Raw genomic sequence first — 26,269 nt, 5'->3', positions numbered from 1 at the left:
CCTGTTCGAGGTGAGCTTGAAAGTTATACATAATCTGCTTGGAAGTTCAGTACTTCCATAATTTAAGAAGAGTTCTTACATATGGAGGTTCTGTTTTAATAGCTCCACAAGGTCAAGTCTACCCAGTCACTCCCCATGAACACTGGAACCAGTCTGTTCATCTATCTTGAATAATATATTATATGAAAACAGTATCCTTTGCAACAATCCGGGATCAGTAGATCCATTATAACAAATGAGCGGTAAACTGTTTTCAAAGGAGGGACATCAGAAGATAACTTTCAAAGGTGAGAAAATTCTGTAAAGCAAGACACTCCAAATACAACAACATCCAAAAGTGCATTCTAAAGAAACATGAAAAAAGAACAGGAGGCTTTCTCATTTACAAATAGAATCAGTCACATATTGATGAGCTGGAGTCACGTGCTCAGGTGCAACATCCACAGCAATTCCTCTGTCACACTTTCAAAAGATCCCTTTGACTTACCACGTGTTCCAGTTTGCCAAGTCCTAGTCGAGCTAGCAGGTGCTAGGAAAAACACACACGAAATTAATAAGAACAAAAGGAAACTTTTTGCCCCAGAGTGTTTATTGAGGTAGACAGAAGGGCCAGCAAGCCCCAGCACTACTGTACATTTTCACAAACTCAACTGTCTGAATAGACTCCGGGAGTGACAACAATAAAACATCACATATAACGGACTGTGAATCCCATCTCATAGCCACAGCGTTGGCCACAGATTTATTTGCAGGGAATGAGCAGCGTCCATTCAAATCTTTCCAGCAAAGATTCCTGCTTCGCGTTCTTCATCCCACTTGTTCACCTATAAAAGTGAACAGAATGCTTATTGTTCAGAAGGAAAAACATTATTGTAGGACACTTACTTGAAAAGCGATCAGATCAACAGTTTCGATAAGTGCCCTTAAGTCAGAAAGAGTGCACAATAAAGACAACAGTCTCTAAACAAAACTAAACAACTATACTGAAAGAGCATAGAAAACATTCACTACGATGAATTCGGAATGGCGCAGTTAGCATAACCACATATTAACAAAACAGAACAAAACACAGATTGCACAGTTACTGTACAAAATGACGTAAAAGTCCTAAACTAAAGTCACTACTGTTCTGTCCCTTGTGGACCGCTTCACGTTCCGGACCGCAACTGCTCTTCACACCATACAAGAAGAGGCAGACAAGGGAGCTGGGGTGCAACACAACTTTATTCACGCACAACTGCATGGGAACTGACGTTTCTCTTACCCTGCTTGCTCCTCCCCTTCCCGCTGCCCCGGAGCCCTCCCCACGTGACATGATGGCAGTGACGACACCACACCCCCCCGTTACTAAACATGAAGTCCTGTCTTCAATTAATTTCCCCGATGAGCCGGTGTGGTTTCTTCCTGACTCTCTGAGGCCATAGGTCCATCCTTTCTGGTTGATTGGGAGGCATCCAGAGTGGCATCTCATTTTCGGAATCTTCTCTGTCCCCTTCATAAGATGTGTCCCAGATGTGGCTGGCATCAGGTGAAAGGGTCTCTGCTACAGGTATGATTCCTGGCATCCGCCTGAAATGGGATGAGTTCCTTGTTGTAGATTTTTGTTCACCTTCCGCAGTGATGAGTAACCCTTTTGTCTTAGCAACTGTGAGGGGTTCCTCATTGAACGCGGCCATGCTCTTGCGACCTTGAGGTTGACTGACTATGACGATGTCCCCTGGTGCTAGATCACTTTTCTTGGCCCGTCGTCTGGTGTCAGTGGCCCTTTTCATGTCTTCTTTCATGAGAGCATCTTTTCTTCGCATTTCTGGGTCACCTTCGTATTGTTCTTCCTCTGCTTTGATGTGTGGCAGTCTTGTTCTGATTGTGTTTTTCTGGTGGTGCTGTGTGGGGTATTTCTATAGTCTCGCATTAACTGGCACAGCAGTTTTTCTACGGGTTCCCCTGTGAGTCGCGCTATTTGAGTGGTGCGCTTGATGTTGCTCATGAATCTCTCTAACGTGCCATTTGCTTGTGGCCACAAAGGTGTTATTTTGCGACGTCGAAATCCCATGTATTCTGCAAAGGTTTTAAAGTCCTGCCCTGTGAAAGGGGGCCCATTATCGGTCTTCACGATTTTGGGATCACCATACGTGGCCAACATCCTGTTGAGCGCGGGAATGGCATGGTGTGCTGGCGTGGACGGTATTGTTTGCAGGTCCAGGTATCGCGAGAACTGGCCAACTGCCACTAATATGTGCTCTCCCCCTTCCAGTGGTCCAAAGTAGTCTACCGCTATTTCTTCCCATGTCCCTTCAGGAAGTGCAATCATGCACAGTGGCTCAGGTGCGGTATGGGGTTTTATGACTGCACAGGTAGGGCAGTTCTTGAGCAGTTCCTCTACTAGCGAATTGAAGTGAGGAAACCACAGTTTTTGTCGCAACATTCTTTTTGTGGACACTATACCCCTGTGTCCTTCGTGTGCTAGCTCGAGGACCTTTTGTCGAGGTTGAGTGGTATCACGAGTTTGGTGCCTTTCAATAGCAGACCCTCGTCTGACTTTGCAAGTTCCACCTTGATGGCTAGGAAACACGTGATGTCATTTCTTATTTCTTCACCTATGGTTTCTTTAAGTTGTTTTGCCTGTTTCCAGCTACCCGTCTCCAGGCATCTTAGTATGATTTGCAAACCTTGGTCAGCGTTAGATTCACAAATTATTTGGTCCATGTCACAGCCCTGGGGTATGTTGCTCTGGATGAAGTATTGGATGTATTGATCTGCTATGGACAACTCAGGCTTGCATCCATCATGTGATTGACGTGAGAGAAAGTCAGCGGGGTTTTGCTCTTTTCCTGGTCTGTGCGTTATGGTGAACTGGTAGTCCTGGAGGCAGAGTGCCCACCTCGCCATTCTCGGTGGAATCTTGGCTTGTGGGTTGCCATAGTTGAAGATCAGTGCCTGGTGGTCCGTGACCACGGTGAATGGCTTTCGGTAAAAAAATAGATGAAAGTGTTTGCAGGCACAAACGACTGCTAGGCCTTCCTTCTCGGCTTAAGAGTATTCCTGCTCAATCTTAGATAGGCTTCGGCTGGCATACGACACTATGTGTTTGTCATGTCCTTCCTTTTCATCAAGTTGAGTAAGTATGGCCCCAAGGCCTACTGGACTTGCATCTACGATGAGTTCTGTGGTCTTTCTGGGATCGAAATAGGCCATGTTTTTGGCGTCTGCGATGCAGAGTTGAAACGCTTCCTGGCACCTGGTTGACCAAATGAATTCAGTGTTGAGTTTGGTGAGTGCCCAGAGGGGCTCACGTATGGATGCAAAATCTCTGATATAACGCGTGCAATAGCTTGCTAGTCCCAGGAAGGACCTGAGGTCGGAGGTGGAGTTAGGTGGATTAGCGCCCTGACCTTCTCCAGGTTGGTTGTCATACCCTTCTCCGAAAGGATGTGGCCAAAGAAGCGGAGTGTTCTCTTCCGAAATTCACTTTTCTCTTTGTTTAGGGTGATTTGAGCCTCCTCTAAGGCCATGCATACCCGCATGAGTGTGTCGTCGTGCTGTTCTTGTGTTTGGCCAAATACCAGGATGTCATCGCTGTAATTCAGGCAATTTGGCACATGCTTCATTACGTGGTGTATTTCTGCCTGAAATTTCTGCCGCTGACGATACGCCGAAACTCAGTAGTTTGTATTTATATAGCCCAATGTGCGTGACGAAGGTTGTTATGTATCTGGACCTCTTGCTGAGTTCTAGTTGGTGATAGCCTTTGTTAAGGTCTAGTTTTGAGAAGAAGGTGGCTCCATTTAGGAGATGCACCATGTCAGTGATGCAGGGGGCATGGTGGCATTCCCTCAGGATGGCTTAATTTGGTCTTCTCATGTCCACGCATATGCTGATATCGGATGAATCTCTCTTGGGCACGGGCACTATGGGGGAAACCCACGGTGTGGGACCTTCTGCTGGCTCGATGATGTCTGCCTCCAGTAATTTTGTTAGTTCGTTTTCCACTTGCTTCTGGATATTGATGGTGATTCCCCTGTAATGTTGAGCCACTGGTGGGATGCTGGTGTCGATGTGTAATTCAAGTTGTCGGTCCTTCAATTTTCCTAAACCTTTGAACAGTGCGGGGAAGATCTGCTCAATGCTCGTGGTAGGTTCCAGGTATTTGTGCACCATGAGTCGATATAATATGTGGACTACTCCCATTTCGATGGCCGCTTGGTAGCTAAGGATGCACCCACTGTCGGTGGCGGCTTTTAGGACGTGCATGGGACTGTCTTTCGCATTATCTTTGTAGCGGCATGATGCCATGAAAAATCCTTTGCAAACTAACTGTGTTTTGGAGCCATAAGCGAATATGAGTGTTCGGGCTGGTTGTAGGCGAGGGGCATGGGGTATGCATTTGTATACTTCCTCGCTGTTTATATTTACTGTTGCCCCATGTGTCTATTAGGATTTCGGCTGATGTCTGGTTGACCTGGATCATGAGTATTGGGCTGTGCTCTTTTGCCGTGTTATTTCCTAATGCATATAGATAACCCTTTTTCTGTGGTTCCTCCTTGTGCCTATCATTTCTTCGGGCGTTGTCCTCCGAGGATGCACTTGATGCACTGTCGGACAGTGAATGTTCTACGAGGTACCTGACGTACCGCTGTGGTCTCCTTCTTTGTCTGGATGCTGGGGTCTTTTTATCTCTCCATTCGCTTCTGTCTTGCCTTCTGTCTGGCTGCTCATCGCGGTGTCGGTGACGGGCCGAGTCATGGGGTTGATGTGTTGCTCAGAATGGGGTCGGCTGACCTTGCGCATGTTCTGGTGTGGACTTTCCGTTCCTCCCTGCTCCCCGCATTTTGCTACGAAAAATCAGGCAGACGGCTTTGTAGTGATTCTCCCCTCCGCAGGCAGAGCATGTTTGGCCCATGGCAGGGCATTGCCCCTCATGTGGGTATTCGTGCCCGCACCTGTAGCAAAATGGGTTGTCGTTGTTTCTTGCGGCCCCTTCTAGCTTGTTAATGTTCTCATGCTTCCCATGTGTGATCCTTATGTCATTGAGGCCTTCCACCTGTGCCGCCAGTGCAGAGTCCGAGCGGGCCAGGCGTAGTATTTTTTCCAGGTTGCGTGGCTTTTGTAGCAGTCGCTTCCTGAAGTCTGCGCTTTCATACGTGCTATGATCTGTGACCGAAGGGTTTCTTCATTTGAATATTTGTTGAAGTCACAGTGTTTCATTCTTAGTCTTAGCCTCATTACAAAAGTGTCCATGGTCTCACCTTTGTATTGTTTCATGGTGTGGAAAATATGCCTTTCATAGTCCATGTTCATGGGGGGCGTAAAGTAGGCAGTGATGGTTGTTTTTAGGTTGGTGTAGGTGTTTATGTCGCACTCTGGTATTTCGTCCAGGATGTCTCGAACGTTTGAGCCCACTGCGTGGTTGAGCAGACTGTGCTTCTGTTCATCTTCAATGGGCCGGACAGCTTTCAGGAACACCTCGAAGTCCCTCAGCCACCTTTTCCACCGTGGTCCTAGTGTACTGGTGTCTGTCAGGTCAAAGTTCGAAGGTAGTTGGGACAATATGCTGTCTGACATTTTCTGGAGCAGTGTTCTTGCAAGCGTCACTGGAACAGTCAGTGACTCCTCTTCTGACATGCTCTCTTGGAAGAGCTGAGTGGGTGTGACTTCCAGGCGGTGATCTGCCTTCTGGGCCTTGGGGTGGCCTGTTATTGCCATGGTTCAGTCTTGATACTCTTTTTTGTTGTGGCCCTTGCACTATTGTTCTTTACTCACTGTGCAGGAAGAGGGTTTTGTTGCTTGGCGCGCGGGCCTCTGGCAGCCTTCTTGGCCTTCTTTGGGCAAGAGGATCTTGTCCTCAGACCGCTACCGGAGGAAGCGAGAATGCGAACGGGGAGCGTGCTACGCTCCACTACCCGCTTTGTAGCTTGAGTGGGAGGACCGCCTCCACCGCTCATCTGCAACTCCTTCAGTCATTGCTGTCGGCGGGAGACCTGTGTCTCGACCGCCCAGAATGTAGCTAGCGGGGAGCCACGGCTCCACCCGCAGATGTTCTCTGATGCCGTCGGTAGGGGTTCAGCCCCACCCGGAAGATTGTAGAGGTGGTCAGCTGGCGGGGAGCCGTTGCGCTTCTTCCTGCCTTCCTTTTCACTGCCTCGTCGCCAAAAGAGTGCCGGCGGATCCGCGTCTCGAGTGGCACCACGCTGGATGTGCCACGAGCAGTGAGCTTGAAAAGTAGCTGGCGTAGTGGGGCTTATGAGCCGCCTCATCGCCAATGTTTTATCCCTTGTGGACCGCCTCATGTTCACATTTTAGGGATCAGCATGTGTCTCTGGAAAACTACCAATGCTCCATTAAACATGATGGATTGTGCCTTAAGAATGCACAACGCAGTCCATCTGACATTGGTGCCATTAGCTGCTTGGGCCTAGGTCAAACCCCACCATGAGTGACCAAAAGTATATCTGGTCTGGGAAAAGAACACGTTATGCAGAGATAACATAGCAGTTGTATTTGCAGAGCTCATGTTCAAGCCCAGAGGGGTATGTTGCTGCTATCGTCAGTTAACAGATATTTATTTATTTTTATCCAATTTAATGGCGCTCATTTTATCGACCTCGGAAGAATAAAGGGCTGAGTGGAACTCCCAGGATCCGAAACTGTAACAATGAAGTCACAGGGCCCCGTTGTGGATGCATTAGTGCAGTGAGCCACACACCGGCCTTCTGGCTTCATCCTAATTGTTGCTGGGGAATGAGGAGGGATGGGCTGAAACACAGCAAAATAAATCTAGTCTAAATGAGAGGCTTTTGGAGATGGGGACGAACTGTCAGAAGAGCCATCTTGTCAGCATGAAAACAGTGTAAGGTTCTTTACTGGGAAGAACTGCAACACTCGTCCCCGCTTGGCAGAGATGACCACGACTAGCAACAAAGACATCCAGGAGAGGAGGTCAGCGTCAGAGGAAGCCATAGGGTCAAACGGTTTTTCATTAGTGAATCCAGAACCAAGTTCAAGTTCCACTGAGGTGAAATGCTGCCAACAGTGAGTGAAGGGAAACGAGGTAGTCAAAGTGACATAGAATAGCCTCAATCTACAGTGAAAATAGATTCTCTACCTGTTCAAATAGGCTGCAGGAGTAAAAAAGATAATGTTTTAAAGTTTATATTTTAATGCCAGAACATGCATGTTTTTGTATTGTTTCCGTTTTAACCTATTTGTGGCCATACACACATCTCCAAAACGTTGGGCTGAGAAATCCCCTATGACCATAAACTAGCTCCTCAGGGAGCAGGCTCCGAAGACGGACAATGGTACGAAGGGGTGGAGGATCAACACCATCACCTCGGAAAGAAGGTCCTTCCACAGAGAGAACTCAAGAAGACCCTGTCCGGTAGGACATGGCCAGCTGAGGGTGATCAGACTGAGATGACTTTGACACTACCTGAACTTCTGGGAAAAGGATGGGGATCAACAGCTACGGGGGAAAGGTGCAGAGGAACTTACCTAGTAATTTAAACAGAAATGCATCCCCTTAGGAATTCCCAATTCAAGATGCGCAGGTATGACACTTCTTGGTGTGTCTTGCAGTAAAAAAGGCTATTGCAGGACTAACTCTTGGTCATGTTTCCAAATTGTGAGAAGAAAAATTAAAATGACTGTGCCCGTCAGCCTCCAAGTTGATGACATCCTGAACATGATCAGCCACTGGAAGAATGTTGCTGGCTTCAGTCCAGAGCCAAAGCTGGACTGCCACCATGTACAGGGGGTGAGAGTGGGTGACCCCTGCTTACTCACATGAAACATAGCAGTGGTGTTGCCAGTGTGAATTTAAACACATTTCCCCGATCAAATGGGAAGGAATGCTTTCATGGTCAGTAGAATGACCCTTAGTTCCATCACATTTACGTGCAGACTAAAGGTTGTGCACCTACAGAGAGTTGCAGTGCACCCCACAACTAAGCTATGACGCTTTGGGTGTCAAAGGAATCTGAGAGGGTGGACTCCAAAGCGGAGCCCAATGGTATCCTTGTGAGTCCACCAAAAAAGAGCAGCCTGCAGTAGCTGTAGCAGCATGTGCTGAGAATCCCAACGCATGTAGCTGTCCACTGACGGACAGATCAAACTAAACCTCTCATATCCTTAGCCAGGTGAGGGGCACTATGTGAATACCAGAAAACGTAAGGGTCAGGATTCTCTCAGAGCCGATCGCCTGAATCAAGGTTCTTAACTGAAAAATATTTATGGTCTCCTTGAAGGTAAGAATTCTCTCCAGGGGAGGACATAAAAGAAATGTGAAGAATTGTCCAGAGGAACTGAATCATCTGCACCAGAGAGAGAAGAAAACCTTTCTGATTTACTGAAAAACCAAGCCTGAACAGAGAGTATTGCACACCTCCTGACCATGCCCAGGCTGCAATGTGAAGCAGGATGAATTGGGCTCCCTGTTTCTTGTCCTGATGAAGGTTGCGTGAACGTAAAGGACACGACCAACAAAGTCCTACTTTTGACAACCGAAACATGTGTTGACCAAAAATGGAAAGGAATACTGTGGCAAATAATAACTATGGATAGTGACTAAAGTTAGACTGTCATTTGTGTATGAGTGTAAGATATATACCGTAGAAGGGAAATGAGAGTGAAAGGAATGTGAGCAGAAAAAAATGTATTTTGTGAAAAAGCTTTTGTGGATTTCATTGTGAATTCATCTGTTTTAAGATTAAACATTTATATATGACAAAACAAAATTAAATAAAAATTGGTTTGTAAGAAAGAAATTGGTGCATGAGAAACAATAAGTAAATGCTATTTTGACATCCTCCATCCACTGGTCCGTACTTTTTCTTCTTCAGAGAATACACATCTGGCAGTGGGAAGTCATGCCTGGCACAATTTAAGTCCTGCTCTCTCTTGGGACGACTCAAGTGCTTGTCAGAAGCTTCAGCAGTAGAGGAAGAAGTCGTAGACTGTGGTACCCAAGGGATCTTGTATGCCGCCAGAGCCTCCAGCATAGAGGGGCCAGGTTTAAGGACAGAGAGCAGCTCGACCTTCAAAGGAACTACTGGAGGTATTTCAGCAGCAGATTCGGGTTACTCAGACAAAGCTTAATAACATCAGGGTAGGCTAGACCTGTGTAGAGTGGATAAATGATCTTGGCGTCTTTGAGAAAATCTTTGTGAATCACATTTCCACATAATAATCTAAAAAACGCCCCAGGCAGCTCCAATTCTGTTCCTGTTTTAGGCTGTATGAATAATGAATAAGGTAGCGGAAGCAAAAAGGAGGTGCTATGGGCATCTTCAGATTTACTGCAGTGCAAATCTGTGTGACTCAAGCCCATAGTGCCCAAGATGACTCCTATGTATTGTATTCTTTTTTATGGCAGTAGAAGACAATTGTGTTTGACTGAAGTCTTCCTTTGTGTAGACCTGGCACGCAGTTTTAACGTTTTTTTCAGTGCATTCTGGAATGAGTGTGCTTTGATCAACCAGTTATATCAATATGGATTTAGGTAGACTTTCTTGAGGTGAGTTCCTAACACTTGTAGGCAGATGGAAAAGATGAACGTAGCTAAGTTGAGACCTGCAGAAAGCACCGTTTTGGAAGTCTGTGTTCTTTTCTTATGAATTTCAGGAACGTTCAATATTTTGGTGCTATTGGCATAGAAAAGTATATGTCATGAAGATTTAGGGTGCAGATGCAATCCTCTAGATGTGGAAATATTTAATAGAGGTTAGCTTTCTGAACTTTTGTTTCTTTAGCCACTTCCAGATCTAAAATTGGTCTAAAATGATCATGACATTCTTCTGTAATAAAAAAAAAACTGAGTGTGATCATTTTTCCTACTTGTGATGGTGGCACTTCCTTCATTGCATTTTTGTAGTAAAAACTACAAACCACCTTACTAATCGTTGTATAGGAATGGGATATTGTGCTTTTTAGAATGTAACTTAGATGGAGTGCTGATTTGTAATTATCCTTAACAATCAATTTTTCTTGAGTGATATTTGTCCAGAAGGCAAGATGGCCAGATATACTTCCAACCACCTGTTCAGAAGTGAAGAAGCAAGAGAAAGAATGTCTGAGCTCGCTAGGATTGCTGATGGTCAATTTCCTCCCCTTCCTCTCTGATATTTGCCTCCGCCCCCCCCCCCCGAGTGGCATGGTGATTTTGGTGAAATCTATGAAAGATACCAATGCTGGAGATATACAGTTACAGGTAAGTAACAAAGACTTGTCCAGCATTGAATCTTTCATAGATTCACATGCCTGAATAGAATACCAAGCAGTCAAAAGACCATGAACGTGTCTGGGAGCAAAATATCTCTCTATATATAAAAACATATATATATATATATATCAATCAATAATACACATATATTGACTAAGAGCAACGCTACCTGAATACATAATTAAATTCCCAAGCAAGTACCATTGGGACCAATTACTGCGAATAAGGTTAAACGCCTACCCAATTAACGAATATCGGCAGACAAAAGGGAAAAGAGGTATAAACAACAGGATACGTAGATGCTGTAATAGGCATAGATGCCTGGAGACAGTCAAGCACCTATTCATTGAATGTCCAGAATTAAACGAAGGACGTAAGCAGCTGATGTGCACATTTCTAAAAGACTTTACGACGAAGACCGAAGATGACTGGTTGTGTGAATTCCAACAAGGAACGAACCTCCGCTTGGTATTTGCAGGAGTTCCCTTTCTGGACTAATGGCAGACCTCGATGCCCAAAGAGACACCATTAATTAAAAAAAGAAAGTCTGGGGAAACTATAAATATCAAGTGAAATGATGACTATATGGACTGACCTACCAAGGTTCTAGGCTGTAACATACATTTGAATGTGTCCATAAGCTTTGGAAACAACAGAAAGACATCTGGTGGATAATAAGACAATGGGGGTCATTACAAGTATGGAGGTAGCCATGGTGCTATTAGCGCAATGCCTACCCCCATACCGCATACCGGGTCCGGGTTCCTTGAATGAGGAATTACCGGGCCATTCCAACCTTGGAGGACCTGGTAATTCCTCATTCAAAATACCCATCCCCATTCAAGCCCCCCTGGGCCCATTAATAACAGGCCGTTGTTAGCTCCCTGGTCCTTTAGCGGCTCCCACTAAGGGCGCCTGGTAAAATCAGCCGCTCTTAGCGGGACCCGCTAAAGGACCTTGTAATGCAGCGGTAAGGGGTTAACGGCACCGGCACCCTTACCGGCGCCGTTAACCCCTCACCGCCAACCTCGGAATGAGGCCCAATGTGTAAAAAGTGTTTTTGTTTGTAAAAACTAACTCACAATAAAGTGCAGTGCACAGAAAACGTAAGTAGAGACAAAAGAGTATCGGGAAGGAGGGATACAGATAAATATTATAAGCATACTTAGGTTGCACCTACCTTAAGTGATTAGGTGTGGAAGCACTGCCTGTCTTACTGCTGTTTCCCTTCTGATGTCCTCCTCCAGGCAGAAATGCTGGGCGTACGTGTGGAGCGTGCTCCATGTGGCCATACCACATATATCTCTTAAAGACACTCCCGCTTGGAATGCTGCCGAAGCCGCTCTTGCCCTGGTGGAGTGTGCTGTCGGCAGAGACTTTAGTGGATTGCCTCTCATCTGGTGGCAGTGGGTGATACAGCTCGAGACCCAGCGAGCCAGTCCCTGTTTGGAGATACATCGTCCATTGCTGCCCCCTGCAAATGATATGAGGATTGGAGGGTCTGAAGTCCTTTGTCCTTTGTATGTAGAATTTGAGTGTTCTTGAACCGTCCAGTGAATGCAGTGTCTGCTCAGATGCAGTTGTATGATTGCCAAAGAAGGTAGGTAATACGATCTGCTCAGACAATGTAGACTCTAATAACCTTAGGGATGAACCTTGGGTGAGGTCGAAGAATTACTTTATCCTTCTGAAAGATGGTAAATGGTGGTTCAATGGAAAGTGCTTGTAGTTCCCCAACGCGTCTGGCTGACGTGATGGCCACCAAAAAGGCTATATTCTAAGACAGAAATTTTAGGTCACACCTATGAATAGGCTTGCAGGGCGCTCTCATCAGTGCTGCCAGAACAGTGTTAAGACTCCAGGAAGAGATGTGTTTCCGTTCCCTGGGAAAGGTGCACATCAAACCCTTCAGGAAGGCTGGAGTTGCTGGGTCAGAGACCAAAGATTCCAGGTGAGGCTTTGTGGTGCAAGCAGAAATGGCTGAAAGGTGTACCTTAATGGATGAAAGCGCTAATCCACTCTTTACCAATTGAAGGAGATAGGGTAAGATCTGCTCAAGAGATGCAGAAAATTGATCTGTGTTCGATCCTGCCCAACACACTTTGAAGCGTTTCCACTTCTTGGCGTACGTCCGTCGCATGGATGGAGCTCTGGCAACTCTGAGTATGTGCCAGCACTCTGAGTCTAGTGCGAGGTTGTGGAATCTTCACTGCTGAGGAACCAGCCGGAGAGATAGTCTGGCAAGGTCATGGTGAAGCAACTTGCCCTTTTGCTGCAACAGCAGATGCAGATGTGGTTGCAGACGGATGGAGGTCTCCTGTGGCAGTTGTATAAGTGCAGTGTACCATACTTGACATGCCCATGCCAGGGCCTATCATGATCATTGTGCATGGTTGTTCCTTGATTTTGCGGAGCACACATGGTATTAACGGTGTTGGAGTGAAGCTGTAGAGGAACTTCCCCCAACAATCCACTGAGAAGGTGTCTCCCAGGGAGTGTTTCTCTGGGTACCTGGAAGCAAACTGACTGCACTTTCTGTTTTTGAATGTGGCAAACAGGTCTATCTTTGGTCTCCCCCACTTGTTGAACAGATTGTTCAGTTCCTGATGGCTCAGTTCCCATGTGTGCGATTATAAGAAGTGCCTGCTAAGTTTGTCTGCCAGTAAGTTGTCCTTCCCGGGAAGGTGTTCTGCCCTCATGTGGACCTTGTGTTTCAGCACCCATTTCCACAGTCTGTGCGCTTCTAGTGACAAGATGTTGGAATTCGGGCCCCCCTGTTTGTTTGTATAGTGCATTGACGTTGTGTTGTCCATTTGAATCGTCGCCACTCGACCAATGAGAACTAGAAGAAAAGATCTCAGGGCCCATTGGATGGCCCTGAGTTCTAGCACATTCATGTGCAGGCAGGATTCTTCTTCCGACCACCCCCCGCTGGCCTGTAGGTTTCCAAGTGGGCGCCCAACCCTGATAACGAGGCATCCATCCTTAGAAGTAGAGTGGATGTGGGTGTTTGAAACAGCATGCCCTACAGTAGATTGGTGTCCTTGGCCCACCATCGCAAAGCCCTGTGGAATGTCCGTGTGAGGTGCACAATGGCCTCCCATGATCCGCTGTACTGGGCCCATTGCTTGTCCAGGTCCTCTTGAAGCGGTCTCATCTTCAGTCTGCAATTGGGAAAAAGGAATCTACAAGAGGACATCATGCCCAGGAGGGACTTGTGTTGTTGTACAGTGGAGTTTGTTTTCTTCTGAAACCATGTGACAACGCCTCATATCTTTGCCACTGTGAAAATGGACATACCCTTTGGATTTGAGTATTCAGATCCGCCCCCAGGAAGACTGATGTTTGCATTGGTACAGGAGAGGACTTGCCCTTGTTGATAGAAAATCCGTTCTGCTTCAAGAACTGGGTTGTCTTTTCCACCGCCTCTGACACTGCTCTCAGGGACACCTCCTTTATGAGCAAGTCATCCGGGTATGACAAACTTCTGCTCCCAACCATCTGAGATAGGCGGCTACTGTTGCCAGACATTTTGCGAAGACTGTCAGTGCTGACTTGAGCCCGAAGGGGAGCACCTTGAACTGGAAATGGTTTTTGCCTACAGAGAACTAAAGGAACCGCTTGTGAGAGTGGATAGGGATATGAAAGTAGAGTCTTCTAGGTATAGGGTGGCCAGAAAGTTGCCCTTGTTGAGTCATGGGAGGACCATCTGTAGATATGTCATTTTGAAATTGTTGGGGCCCACAAATTTGTTGAGGTTCCTTAAATCCAGTATTGGGTGCCACTTCCCATTATTTTTCTTTATTGGGAAGAAGTGCAAATAAACCCCCTTTCCTTCTTGTTGGAGCAGGACCCATTCTTTTGCAGCCTCTAGCATTAATTTGTCAACCTCTGCCCACAGCTGTTCCAATGGGTGTGTGGTCATTGATCGAGGAGGTCGCGACAGAGGTCGCTGCATGAAGTCCATGATGTGGCCCCCTTGTACCACCTGTAATAACCACCTGTCTGAAGTGATAGGACCCCAGTCGTAGGTGTTGGGTTATGTGTCCTCCCACGGGGTGCGATGCGAGAGGCGTAGCATCCTGGTGGCAGATTTTCTTGGCCTGGGCTCTGCACTGGCTGGATCCACTTTTTCCTCTTTGGGTTTGTATCTCATGGAGCTCTGATGGTACCTGCCCGCTGTTTGATAGGAGCCTGACGATGACGTCTGTCCTCGAAAAGACCTGCCGTATGCTCTGTATCTAGAACTGGAGCCTTGAAAAGAGCGAAAAGGACAGAATTGCATATCTTTGTCTGTGAGGGAGTTGATTGCCCTTGCAGTATTAGTGTCTGACTAGATGGCTTTTAGGTGGTCGTCAATCATCTTCCAAAAGAGTTCCTGGCCATCAAAAGGCATGTCTAAAATGTGTGCCTGTACCTCTGGTCTAAAGCTAGTGGCCTTCTTTCAGGACTGACGTCGCAAGACTGTGCCATGTGCCATTTGCCTAAACCCACAATGGGTGACATCCATTGAGGTATCTATAAAATGGTCTGAGGCACTCTCACCATCCGTGACTATAGATTTAGCCTCCTCCTGAAACTTGGCTGGTATGTGTTTAACCAGTCATGACATTCAGAGCCATAGCTCCCTATCTAACCTGGCCATCATAGCCATTGCGTTACCGGCCCTTGCAGTCAATGAGGCAGCTGCTGAAACTTTTTGACCCATTGCCTCCAGTATGCATCCCTCCTTGTCAGGTAGGGCTCAGAGTGGGTAGGCTGGATTCTGCAGTCTCTTTCTCGCTGCAACCATCACCACAGAGTCAGGCCTTGGGTCACCGTTTAGGCACAAAGGAACCGAGTCGGGGGCTTGGTATTTTTGCTCTTATCTTGCCAGTGTGGAAAGTGGGGTGGCCAGAATCTTCTCCCCTGCTTCCCAAAGTGGATCCAGGATCAGGTTTGTGTTTACTGTCCAGCGTCTTTCGTCCCCATGTTCATAGGACTGATGTCTTCTCTTCAGATGGCACTTGAATTTTGAAAATCCCTGCAGATTTGGCAATAGTGGAGTGAAACGAGACTATATCATCCAGAGGGGATGCTCCTCCTGGAGAGTGATGCTCTTCTGGTTTTCAATGGCAACGATGTCCAGTTCTGTGTCGGGCGTATTGCGTGGCAACTCACCCTCCTCCAGCTCGTCCCCATGTGTGTCAGTATCAGAAAATTACCTGAAGGGGTCATCTGGTTCCATCGGATCATCCATGATATCTTCATGCCATTCAGAGACACTGATGATAGATGGTACTCTGGGATCTCGGGTCCTTTGTGGTGAGGAGGGAGAATGCCTCCGTCTTTGAGGCCTGCATGACACACTATAATGCGATCGCTGCCTCTGGTGACTGCTGACAGATGGTGAAGAGTGTCAAGTGCGGGCAAGAGGGACCTGCTTCGTGTTCGGGTCACAGGGGACCTGTTTGGTGATGGTCTACCTTCTCCTTGACTTGGCAGAGCAGTAAATAGCCTAGCTCTTTCTCTCCTCTGAAATTCCTCCATTATTCTATGCATGGATTTCATTAGGGACGGGTTGAAGGGATCTGCTGTGGCTTCCATAACTGGTTGCCAGTGTGGGCTACTTTCTTTAGACTGTGCTGGTTGTAGCTCCTCCCTCTCTGAATACTCCTCCTGCAGAATGAGGTCTGGCAATTCTGCCATAGGAGGCTCGTCGACGATGTCTGCTGCCATGGACGTCGGAATGCCAGTCGACTGGGCCTTTTTCTGCTGTTTGGCATTGTCGGTCGATGGAGTCTCTGTCAATGACAATGACCTCTTCAACGAGTGTTGTTTTGTGGACGAATGCTTCATGGGTGAATGTTTAGTGGACAAATGCTTCGTCAGCAACACTTTCAACGATGAGATGATGTTTTGGTTTTCTTGGTCGACAATGATTTGTCTGTCAACGGGTCAGGCGTCTTGGACGGAGCGAGGCTGCTCGTGGGTGGCAGTGAAAGTTTTGACGTGGACGGCATGCCTGTGGATGATCGTTCTGCTAATGAAGAGGAAGATATGAATTCTTTAACTGTCTTGTGGTGTTTCCCCCCCCCTTATGCGGGCCTTTCTCTGACCCCAGGGTGGTTTTCTCACTTTTTCTTCGCTTTGGGAGGTGCAGTTTCCGTCCTGTCCACTGATGAAGCTCTCCTCTTCGGAGCTTGCTTCTCAGCCTGCCTGGTTGATGTGGAAGGAGCAGTTTTTGAAGATTCCTCATGAAAAGAAATGTGCCTGTTTCCAAATGTAGCAGAAGTCTTCTATGCCTGCCCTCCAGAGTCTTTTTTGAGAAGGTCTGGCAAATTTTGCATGACTGTATCTCATGAGGATATAGGCAATAAATATAATATTTATGAAGGTCTCTAATAAAAATCACCCTCTTTCCACATTTGATGCAGTCCCTGAAGAGGGAGGTTTTCTCCTTGGCAGCAGGCTCTGCCATGACAACGATTCTATGTGATTTTACCCCAAAATATTACAAAGAGGTATTTTTCAGAGAAATATTTACATCAAGAAAATACTGAGTTTTTATTTTGTTTTTAATTTGGGGGGCTACCACAAAGCCCCTTGTTTCCCTATGCTTATAACTCCACCCATTTTAACCCCTTACCAGATGCTCATATATATCTTTTTTTAAATGTGTTATTTTTTCAATGTAATTTTTTCTCTGAAAAATACCTCATTGTATCGTATTGTATTGTTTGTTCATATAGCGCCAATACACATGACAGTGTTTCAAAGCGCTCAAGGGGGAAAAACAACAGTCGCGCAGATCCCATGAAATTCTGAGACGATAATAGTCTGCAAGGTAGAGTAAGTGCATAAAATACATTTACGGTTGAGACACAGCAAATAGGCCTGACAGTGATTCTGCAGTAGTACAAGTGCAATTAAGGGGAGAAGACAGGCAATCTTCAGGCATGTGCATTCGGATCGTGCAATTGCATAGAGGGTAACAGGGAGGGGGAGGTCCAAGTGCACCCAGTCGGTGTAAAGAGAGCAATTATCTCGGGTTATTACAAAGTGCCTTAAAGGTGGGTGCGTGTAGGGCCCTGAGGCAAGTGCGAGAGAGGACTGGCAGGGTGCCTGGGACCTGTGAGACTCTGAGGTACACCAGGCGGCCAGTTAGCAAGCTGGAAGGAAGAAGATGGAGAGAGCAGAGAGCTAGGGTTTCGCAGGGTAGAGGGAAAGCGAAGAAAGAGATGAATAGGAAGGTCTTGAGGAGTTTCCAGAACTTAAGAAGGTTAGGCTCAAGACAGCGGGTGGCAGGGAGGCTATTCCAAAGGGAGGCACATGCTGAGGATAAGGATCTCCCACCAAATCTCTGCTTGGAGATCCGGCTCACTCGCAGAAGGTTGGCGGTAGATGAGCGGAGGGCTCGCGAGAGACAGTATTAGGAAGGCAGTATTGCAAGTAAGTAGGTCCCAGGCCCCAGAAAGCCTTTGAACAATGCAGAGGGTCTTGAACGTGATCCTTGCAGCCACGGGGATCCAATGAAGGGATTTAAGTGCCAGAGAGATACAGTCCCTGGGCTTGAGGCCAAGGATAGGTCTCACAGTTCTGTTCTGGATGAGTTGCAGGGGTGCAGGGACAAAGAAGGGAGGTTGAGGAAGAGGTTGTTGCAGTAGTCCAGCCTAAAGAGTACCAGGGCTTTAGAGACAGTGAGCCACTGGGGGTAAGTGAGGAAAGGTAGAGTACCTCTAAGGAAGTATAGGTGATAGTTATATTTTTTTGAGATGTCAGAGATGTGAGAAGAGAAGGAGAGAGTGGAGTCGAAGTTGACCCCAAGCTTTTTTTCTTTGCAGGTAGGTGCTGGCACAGGGCCAAGGGAGGCTGGAGTGAAAGTGGAAATGCAAACAATCTCAGTCTTACTGGCATTTAGGCAGAGGTTGTTAGCAGGACACCATGACTGAATGGCGGACAGACAGTTGGCTATGAGCGAGAAGGAGGAGGCGGCTGAGGGTAGCCTGAACGATAGTTGCGTGTCATCTGCGTAGTAATGGAAGTTAGAGGTGAAAGTGGAAATCACACATGCCAAGGCAGCCATATAGACATTGAAGAACAAGGGGGAGAGATTAGATCCCTGGGGGACGCCACAGGTTGAGATAGCAATAGTCGAGAGAAAGGCTCTGAGTTCCACCTGCGATGGGCGTGTTACGCTCACCTGGTATCCATGGGGACGCCACCCAGCAAGTTGGTCGTTGGAGCCCTTCCCAATGATTCCCTGGTGTGGTCTCGGTGACGATGTGATTCCGCCTGGTTGTCGGAATCGGTGGGATCTCCGTCCTGCTCTCCGGGCAGGGGCGCGTTGTCGCGCGGGCGGTCCAGTTACTTCACTGACTGCTGCCCTTGTAGTGTCTTTCAGGTAGGTCTTGCTGCGATTGATGGCGTCGTTATTCTTGCATGCCTTTTCTCTGTTCTAAATGTCTCTTTTTTTATCTCCCTAGGAGCACGGAGTGTCCGCTTGGAGAACTGGATATGCTAGTTCTCACCGGGAGATGATGGCACGCTATAGTGCTATGATGCGGTAAGGAGGCGCTTTGCGTAGCGCAGCAATGCCTTGTCCTCACTGACCTGTACTTTTCTCTTTTCGTAGGTCGCGGTGAGTTCCCAGCGCAGATGGAGTTCCAGAGCTATGCCGGCCGAAAAGCAACCAACCAGGTAAGTCTTTAAGCGCTTTGTGGTTGTAATGTCTCCACTAACTCCTTTAATGATGTCTTCCTCCTTTTCTCAGGTCCTTCGATCCGGGCGGTGAACTCCACCAACAGAGCTGCTCAGGAGCTGCGAGCAGTGAAGGATGATGAATGCAGGTAAGATTCTGCTGCTAACGATGTTCTTGGTTTTTCTGCAGGTCCGGAATTCACCAGGCTCGTGAGAAAGCTGGACACAGTGAGCATCACGTTGCTAGAAGCAAAGTAACGCGAAGTGTGTTGTCTTGTTCGGGTGTGGTTCAAATAGCCACTGTAAAGTAGTCCAGGTAAAGTAGTCCATAGGCCACCACACCCAAAACACTAGACCGGATAGCTTGGTTCTAGGAATCAAGCTATGTGGATGCCTCCATGTTGACTGAAAGCCTAAATAAAGTAGTTCCTCAAGCAGATGTCTTTCCTTACTGATGAGCCTGGCGCCAAAGGCACCAGGACTGGCCCCAAGAGGGCCTGAGAAGTGGATGCCAGGCCTTATTAATGATCCGAGTCCTGATTCCACCTGGCCAATGGGCTTGCCAGTTGGGGTCAGGGCTGAGGGTCATGACAGGGCGGTCTGAGAGAAAGGAGATTAGCCATGGCAGAGCCTGACCAGTGATTTCCAGGGAGTCCCGGAGATGTGAGATCAGGATGCTGTGATTAACCTTGTCAAAGGCAGAGGTAAGGTCACAGGTGTTCAGAAGAGCAGTTCCCGTGGCTCTGGATGCTATAAAGCCAAACTGATGGTCATGGAAGCAACCAATAGATTGAGTGTGGGGGGTCAGCTGCGTGACAGACAACTTCTCCAGGAGTTTGCCCAAGAATGGAGTGATGGAGATAGGGCAGTAGTTTGCCAGAATGGAAGGGTCGGCAGAGGGTTTCCTGAGGAGAGGGTGCAAAAGGGAGTGTTTAAGGGCAGTTGGGAAAGCTCCAGTGGATTAGGAGATTGCCGAGATCAGCCAAGGCTGGGGCGAGGGAGTCAATATTGTCCTTGATGGTTTTTGAGGGGCAGAGGTCCACCTGTTTGGATGAGGCCTTAAGAGACCAGGCTTGTCTAGTGACCTCATCAGGTATGATAGGAGAGAGAGAGAGAGAGAGAGAGAGAGAGAGAGAGGAGAGGGTAAGAGGAGAGGGGGCCAAGGGAAGCTCTGGTGTTGGAGTATGCTGTGGAGTGGAGGAGAGGGAGGAAAGGATGTCTTGGGTTTTTGTGATGAAGAGTGTGGCCAGGGGCGAGCAAAGGTCCTCGGTTGGTGTGACAGAAGAAGAGGCTGTTGCAGGATTGGCCAGTTCCTTGCAGACTTTGAAAAGTTTGGCCGTGTTGTTTGATACCGCGGAGATACAGGCTTGTATAAAGACTCTTTTCTTGGAGTGGATGCAGAGTCTATATTGCCTTTGAAGGAGGCTGCAGGCCAGTTTGTCAGATGGTCCGCCTGATGAGTACCACCCGATGAGTTCCATTTCCGCTCAGCTGCCCTACATTTGCCAGCTCGGAGTCATACCAAGAGTTGCACTTTTTGGAAGGCTTCACTCAGACTCTCATGGTAGGGGCAAGAGTGTCAAGAGTGTTGGAGATAGAAAGGTTGAGGTTGGCGAGGGCTGTGTCAGGGTGGGAGTCAGCCAGCGGAATGGGAGGAGGAAAGTAGGTGGAGCCAAAGGCAGCCACATTCACTTTTTTCATGGGTCTGGTGACTTTGAAGCAGAGTGGCAGAGCCGGATGTGTTGCTGCAAGAGGAGAGGAGAGCATCAGGTGTGTTGAGAGAAGAGAGTGGACGCTCCAGGAGAGAGAGGTAGTGAGAGGGATAGAGAAGGGGATGTCAGTAGAGATGAGAACATCCAAGGTGTGGCCAGCGGTGTGCGTGGAGCCAGAAGGTACGATAGATAGGGAGAGAGAATCGCATAGGTTGCGGAAAGGTCCTGAGAAGTCAGGGGAGTCCAGATGGATGTTGAGATCACCCAGCAGGAGGAGTTGAGACGAAGAGGCGAGTAGAGAGGAGGCCAGGTCAGCCCATTCCGAGAGGAAGAGCGTGGACTGTCCTGGTGGCCGATAGCATGTGGCCATAATGAGAGAAGATTTAGGTGAGAGTGAGAGTCTGCATATTAGGCACTCGAAGGAGGAGTAGATCCAGGTAGGGATGATGGATACAGGTATCCATTCTGGAAAAATAAGTGCTACTCCCACACCTTTCTTCTTAGGCCTAGGCACACACAGGATTTTGTAGCCTTCAGGGAGGAGTGTGTCAAAGCTTGTGACAGAGCTCCCCTTGAACCAAGTCTCAGTGATGGGGAGCACATCAAGATTCATGAGCTCGAGGAGGTTGCAGATGTCAGAGGAGTGTTTGATAGCAGAGCGAGTGTTGAGAGTGGCAATGTGGAGTAGCTTGCCATCTTTGAGGTTCTTTCTCAGGGGGGTACAGGGGACAGTGGTCCCACCTGAGGGTGGCAAGAGGGCCAGAGGGAAAATAAAAAAAAGATGGCAAAGGAGCCAAGGCCGACAAGGGGGTTGGGACAGTACGGCAGGGCAAGGGAGGCTGGCCGGAGGAGGAGGAAGGCACAGTGGGCAAGGGGGCTTGTTCAGAGAAGGAGGAAGGCACAAAGGGCAAGGGAGCCTGGCCAGTGGGAGAGGTGTGGTTAGAGAGGCGAGGGAGAAGCCTGTCAAAGAGAAGAAGGTTTGAGGTTGGGTTGAGGACCCTGAAGCTCAAGATGATTCCCCTGTTCAGTTAGTCCACGGTGTAAAATCTGAAGATGGCTCCCCGGGTTGTTGTTTAAGCCCTGCCACATCATTGGTTTGGGTCTAAAAGCACCAAAGGAGGTAGAGGGGCTGCACAAGTGAAGGGCTACACAGGCCCTATGGGGCTTGCTCTGTAGCATTTTACTATAGGGAAAAGTTTAATTAAGTATAACATTATTTAAATTACTGAGGATTCCCAGTCTGACAATGAGGAATATACACATCCTGGCATCGATCAGGAGCTTTTAACCTAAACCCTTTTCACTGGTTTTTCAAAATAGGGAGCTTTCCTTGCGGGGGTATATGGCTGTGAAACTTGTCTCCTTTATTGATTAAGCCTTTGTTTCTAAAAGTACTGGGGCCTATTTTGTTGTGGGTGCGATTTATTGATCTGAACTCTCTGATGTTGCAAACATCTAACCTGGTTTCCACTGCCAGAGAGCTTGTGGAACTTTGCTTCCAGGCCTCTTTATTATAATGTGTCTGCCACAGTCTTCATTTGTTTAACCTAATAATCGGCTATATATCTAAAAGGCGTGGGGCCTTGTTGAATCCTTTTCCTTGTGCTGAAGATAGATCCCATTGCTGTTGGAGTATATCACCAAGCCAAGGCTGATCAAATGTGCCAGAGATCTCAGGCATATTTTCAACACCAGTGAGAAGAGAACCGAGACGTGTGGAACTCAGCATTTCCATAAAAGGGCAATGCACAAGAAGCCTGCTGCACTTACGTTTTTATAGGAGAGGAAAACGTCTCCTAGGATGGAGTCCCTGTTACTCCCTACTGTATACCATTAGTTAAGGAAGACTTTGTGGTCAACTGTGTTTCTCACTGCTGACAGGACTACAAGGATCAAGGTTATTATCCCTTATGTGTCCTAAATTCTCAGTAGGTTATCTCAAACAAATATCAGAGTTGTTTCAAATATCTTAAGAGTAGAGCTTACATTTGTAGTGGTCCAAACAGTCATTGGCCTCAAGATGTAATCTTAAAGAGTCCTACTCCTGCTTCCACCTCAGAGTTCTGTGCAGGATCCTGGAAGTTACTAGCCAGTGATGGAGTAGTCTATTGAAAAGCTGGGTTTAAGCTCAGTCAGGAGATGTATTTTTCTCTCAAGATTAGGGGAGCAGTAATGAACAAGAATGTTCTCCCGAACTTCAAACAAAACAGGCTGATGTTCTATTTTCCTTGTGCAGACAAAATAATATAGCAAGCTGCTCCTTTTTCTGACCAGGCAAAGGTGCCAACATCATTACAATTATTGCTATTGAACTATCATATCAACTCAGTTGGTTGTGAAATATTTTACAGGTGGAAGCCTATTCTGTGAAAATAAACATAGCTTGTGTAGAGTTTTGCTAAATAACTAGGCAAAGTTCCCCATGCATGTCACAGAGAAGGAGTATGCCAGCGGTTTTGAGGGCACAATACTGCTGCCCTTCTTTCTAAATGTTAGGTCAATCAAGAGCAAAAGATCTTTCGCATCTTCTCTGTCTACTAGTTGGCACACTGGAATTTAGCAAACTTGTCATCCATAGCATCTGGTTGGGCAGCACACAATCCATGCAATTCCCTGTTGTTATTATTTGCTGTCTTTTTAAGCAGTCTACTCGACACTGATCTTACAAATGGGACAGCAAATCAAAACAAAAAAGTTACAAACTGATAAAGTAACTGTGGTACTGATCCCTAACTCAGCAGTAAAGCAAGAATATTTTGAAGATCTTGTTAATGAATGACAAATGATGCATCAGTGATTTCCTATGGTGAGAGAGAAAAAGAAATATCAAAGGATGGTATCAAAGCCAAAAGGATTCCTAAGATGTATACCATCACACGCATGCAGAGCACATTCCCACATTCGAATGCACCATGATGTGGAAAATGCAAAGTCCATTGAGATGTTGAGAGCAGTATGAAAGCCAACTGGTGGGTCACTATGTTCACACTTATCAATAAAGTAATAAAATAACTAACCTCCTGAGTCCTGCATACCTTACTTCAGTGGTGAAGAGTGGGTACACTGGACCAGGTCCTGCCAGCCATCAACAGAAGTGGAAAGGATCCAGTGCAGCCATGGCCAACTGCCACATCCAAAAAACACCTAGTTGCCACCTGCACAATAATGGTAAGAGTGGGCTGAGAAGGCCTGGTGCCTCCCTCGCTGCCTCAAATGAGTGTGCTGCATTGCAAGCTTCTTGGGATCCGAACTTGGATGCCTCTGTAATGATCCAGGTAAAGGGCTCTACTATGACATCCTACAGACATGTAGCCACAAGCAACAGGCAGCCTGGAGAGGAAAGGAAACATATGCTCCTTGGATATGGTCATGTGTTGCCAAGGACACCCAACGCTGCTAAAACCTAGCTTTCTCGTGTCAGCATTTCGCTGGTTGTCAATGCAGGAGCTGCACTGCACCACCAGCCCCCTACTACTCTGGATCCGGAAACCTCAGGTAATGGGTTCCTAGTACTGAGTACCTGGAGAAAGGGGAAACAAACAAAATAATAAACAGAGACAAGTCTTCTCTCTTCTTCTCCTGACCAAGACTGGTCTCTATTTATTTCGTCAGTTGTATCGCACAGATTAGGCCCGTAGGCATAGGTGAAGACGAGACAAACAAAACCGACAAATGCAACAATAAGGCAGTTCACAAGGCTTGAGAAGGACCGTTATGCAAATAAATATGTCTTCAGTCTTTTTTTAAAAGGTATCTAACGCAGTAATCCTTCTCATATCAGGGGGCAGAGAATTCCACAGCAAGGGAGCTGCCGCAAAAAGGCCGCTTTGCAGACCAGGGACAGTTTTACTCGAGGAACAACCGAAACAGGGGAGTCGTTTGACCTCAAGGTCCTTTAAATACAGTGGCCCTCATTACGACCCTGGCGGAAAGCAACTGACCTGACCGCCATAGCGTAAATAGCGTTTCCGCCACTGCACGACAGAGTAAAGTGCGGCTAATTCGGACCCATCGGGCACGAGCACTACGCCTTGGCGGAAGTGCAAAGTCCGCGATGGCGGAAATGTCCCCAAAACGCCCCTCACCGCCGTCGTACGGCGACCTAGGTGCAATTCCGCCACCGGACATAGCGGTCACCGTAATGAGCGGCAATCGGAAAATACGGTGACCGTAAATATACGGAAACGGAAGCAAAAACATGGTCCCGGAACGGGAAACAGCACGCCGTACACCTATAAAATCAGAATATTCACACAACCATTAAAAATACTACCCTGAGAGACATCCCAACCCGTCATCCACCCTAGTGAAACCAAAACAATGGGAAAAGTAGCGAAAAAAGCGTGCGACCGCAAGCGGCAGGTCCACTTCTCACGTGAGGAACTCACGGTGCTCACAGAGACCCTCCAGGAGAATGCTGGCGTCGTCTTCTCGACGCAAATGACCAGGACGGCACTTGCGAACAAGAAGGCCATATGGGCCCTGGTGGCACAGCGGGTAAGTGCGGTGGGGACCGCACCCCGCAACCCACAGCAATGCAGAAAGCGATGGGACGACTTGCGGATACGGGTACGGAGCATACTGTCCGCCAACCGTAACATTGCCACAGCTACCGGGGGAGGATCGGAATCACCCATCAAGTTGACCCCCTGGGAAGAAATCTGTGCCTCCACCATTGGAATGGAGACCATAGAGGGAGTCGGAGGGATGGAGAAAGGAGTGCAGACATCCGAAGAATCAGGTAGGCGGGCCAAATAAAACTATGCTAAAACCACAATGTCCAATCATGTGAAGTACCATGTGTCCACATAGTGCAACAGAAACACATGTCCAGGAGAACGTCCACTTACATTGGCCTGATAGCGGACATTAAAAGTCAAATTAAATAAATAAATAATTAAAATTCCTAAAAACACCCTCTACACGTGCAGCAGGCACCCCCTAACTGCAGGCTGCAAAACAACTGCACCCTCAATCCACACAAAAATGAAACCTCCTCCAAGGCCCTGACCCAAATCACCCTCAGGTACCACCCCAATGCATGTGATACATTGCCATTCCAATTTCCACAGATCCATTAATAACGCTCGCCCTCCTTTACTCCACCACAGGGTCCGATTCAAACGACGAGCTCCAGGACACCCCTACCAGCACACCTGCAAAGAGGGCCAAGACCAACGGCCAAAGACCCTCCACCTCAGCTGCACATATCAAGACACGGCAGCAGCACAAATCAAGTGGCAGCACACAGGAGGGGACTTCAACAGGCACCCCAGCAGCCAGCATGGCCACAACACCACCACCACCACAGGCCCCCCCAATGGATGCCACAGAAGGCACTGCTTCTGGTGGCAGCAGCACCATAGGTGACACTGCATTAATGGCAGCATGCTCCGACACAGAAAACGGTGATGTCGATGTACGATCCATCCATGACCTGTCTCAATCCCCCTGTTTGTTTCATCCCGTACACCATGAGGATACCACGCAGGGGCACTCACAAGACGACGACTGGCCATCCCCCACAAGCCCTGTGTCAAGGCAACATGAGGTGATCAGCCCCTCTGTGACACCACCGCAAATGGCCATGGCCCAGCAGAGGCAACAGTCCCTCGACCAGGTGATCGTGCAACAGCAGCAACTGGCCACGCTCCTCAAGGAC

The 26,269-nt window shown here is 47.6% G+C and overlaps 1 protein-coding gene across 1 annotated transcript in view; it reads right to left on the bottom strand.

The window, feature by feature from the left end:
* Nucleotides 1–568: 568 nt before the first annotated feature.
* Nucleotides 569–26,269, bottom strand: part of LOC138452561 (cytochrome c oxidase subunit 6B1-like) — a 153,813-nt gene continuing 128,112 nt past the window's right edge. Inside the window, exon 4 of the mRNA XM_069604998.1 lies at nucleotides 569–824. Coding sequence (XP_069461099.1) covers nucleotides 771–824 — 54 coding nt within the window. The 3' untranslated portion in view covers nucleotides 569–770. The remainder of the gene's footprint in view (nucleotides 825–26,269) is intronic.

The sequence above is a fragment of the Ambystoma mexicanum genome, chromosome 1p, assembly GCF_040938575.1.
Source record: "Ambystoma mexicanum isolate Mex_15411 chromosome 1p, UKY_AmexF1_1, whole genome shotgun sequence".
Taxonomy (NCBI): domain Eukaryota; kingdom Metazoa; phylum Chordata; class Amphibia; order Caudata; family Ambystomatidae; genus Ambystoma; species Ambystoma mexicanum.
This window is presented reverse-complemented; position numbering and strand designations above follow the sequence as displayed.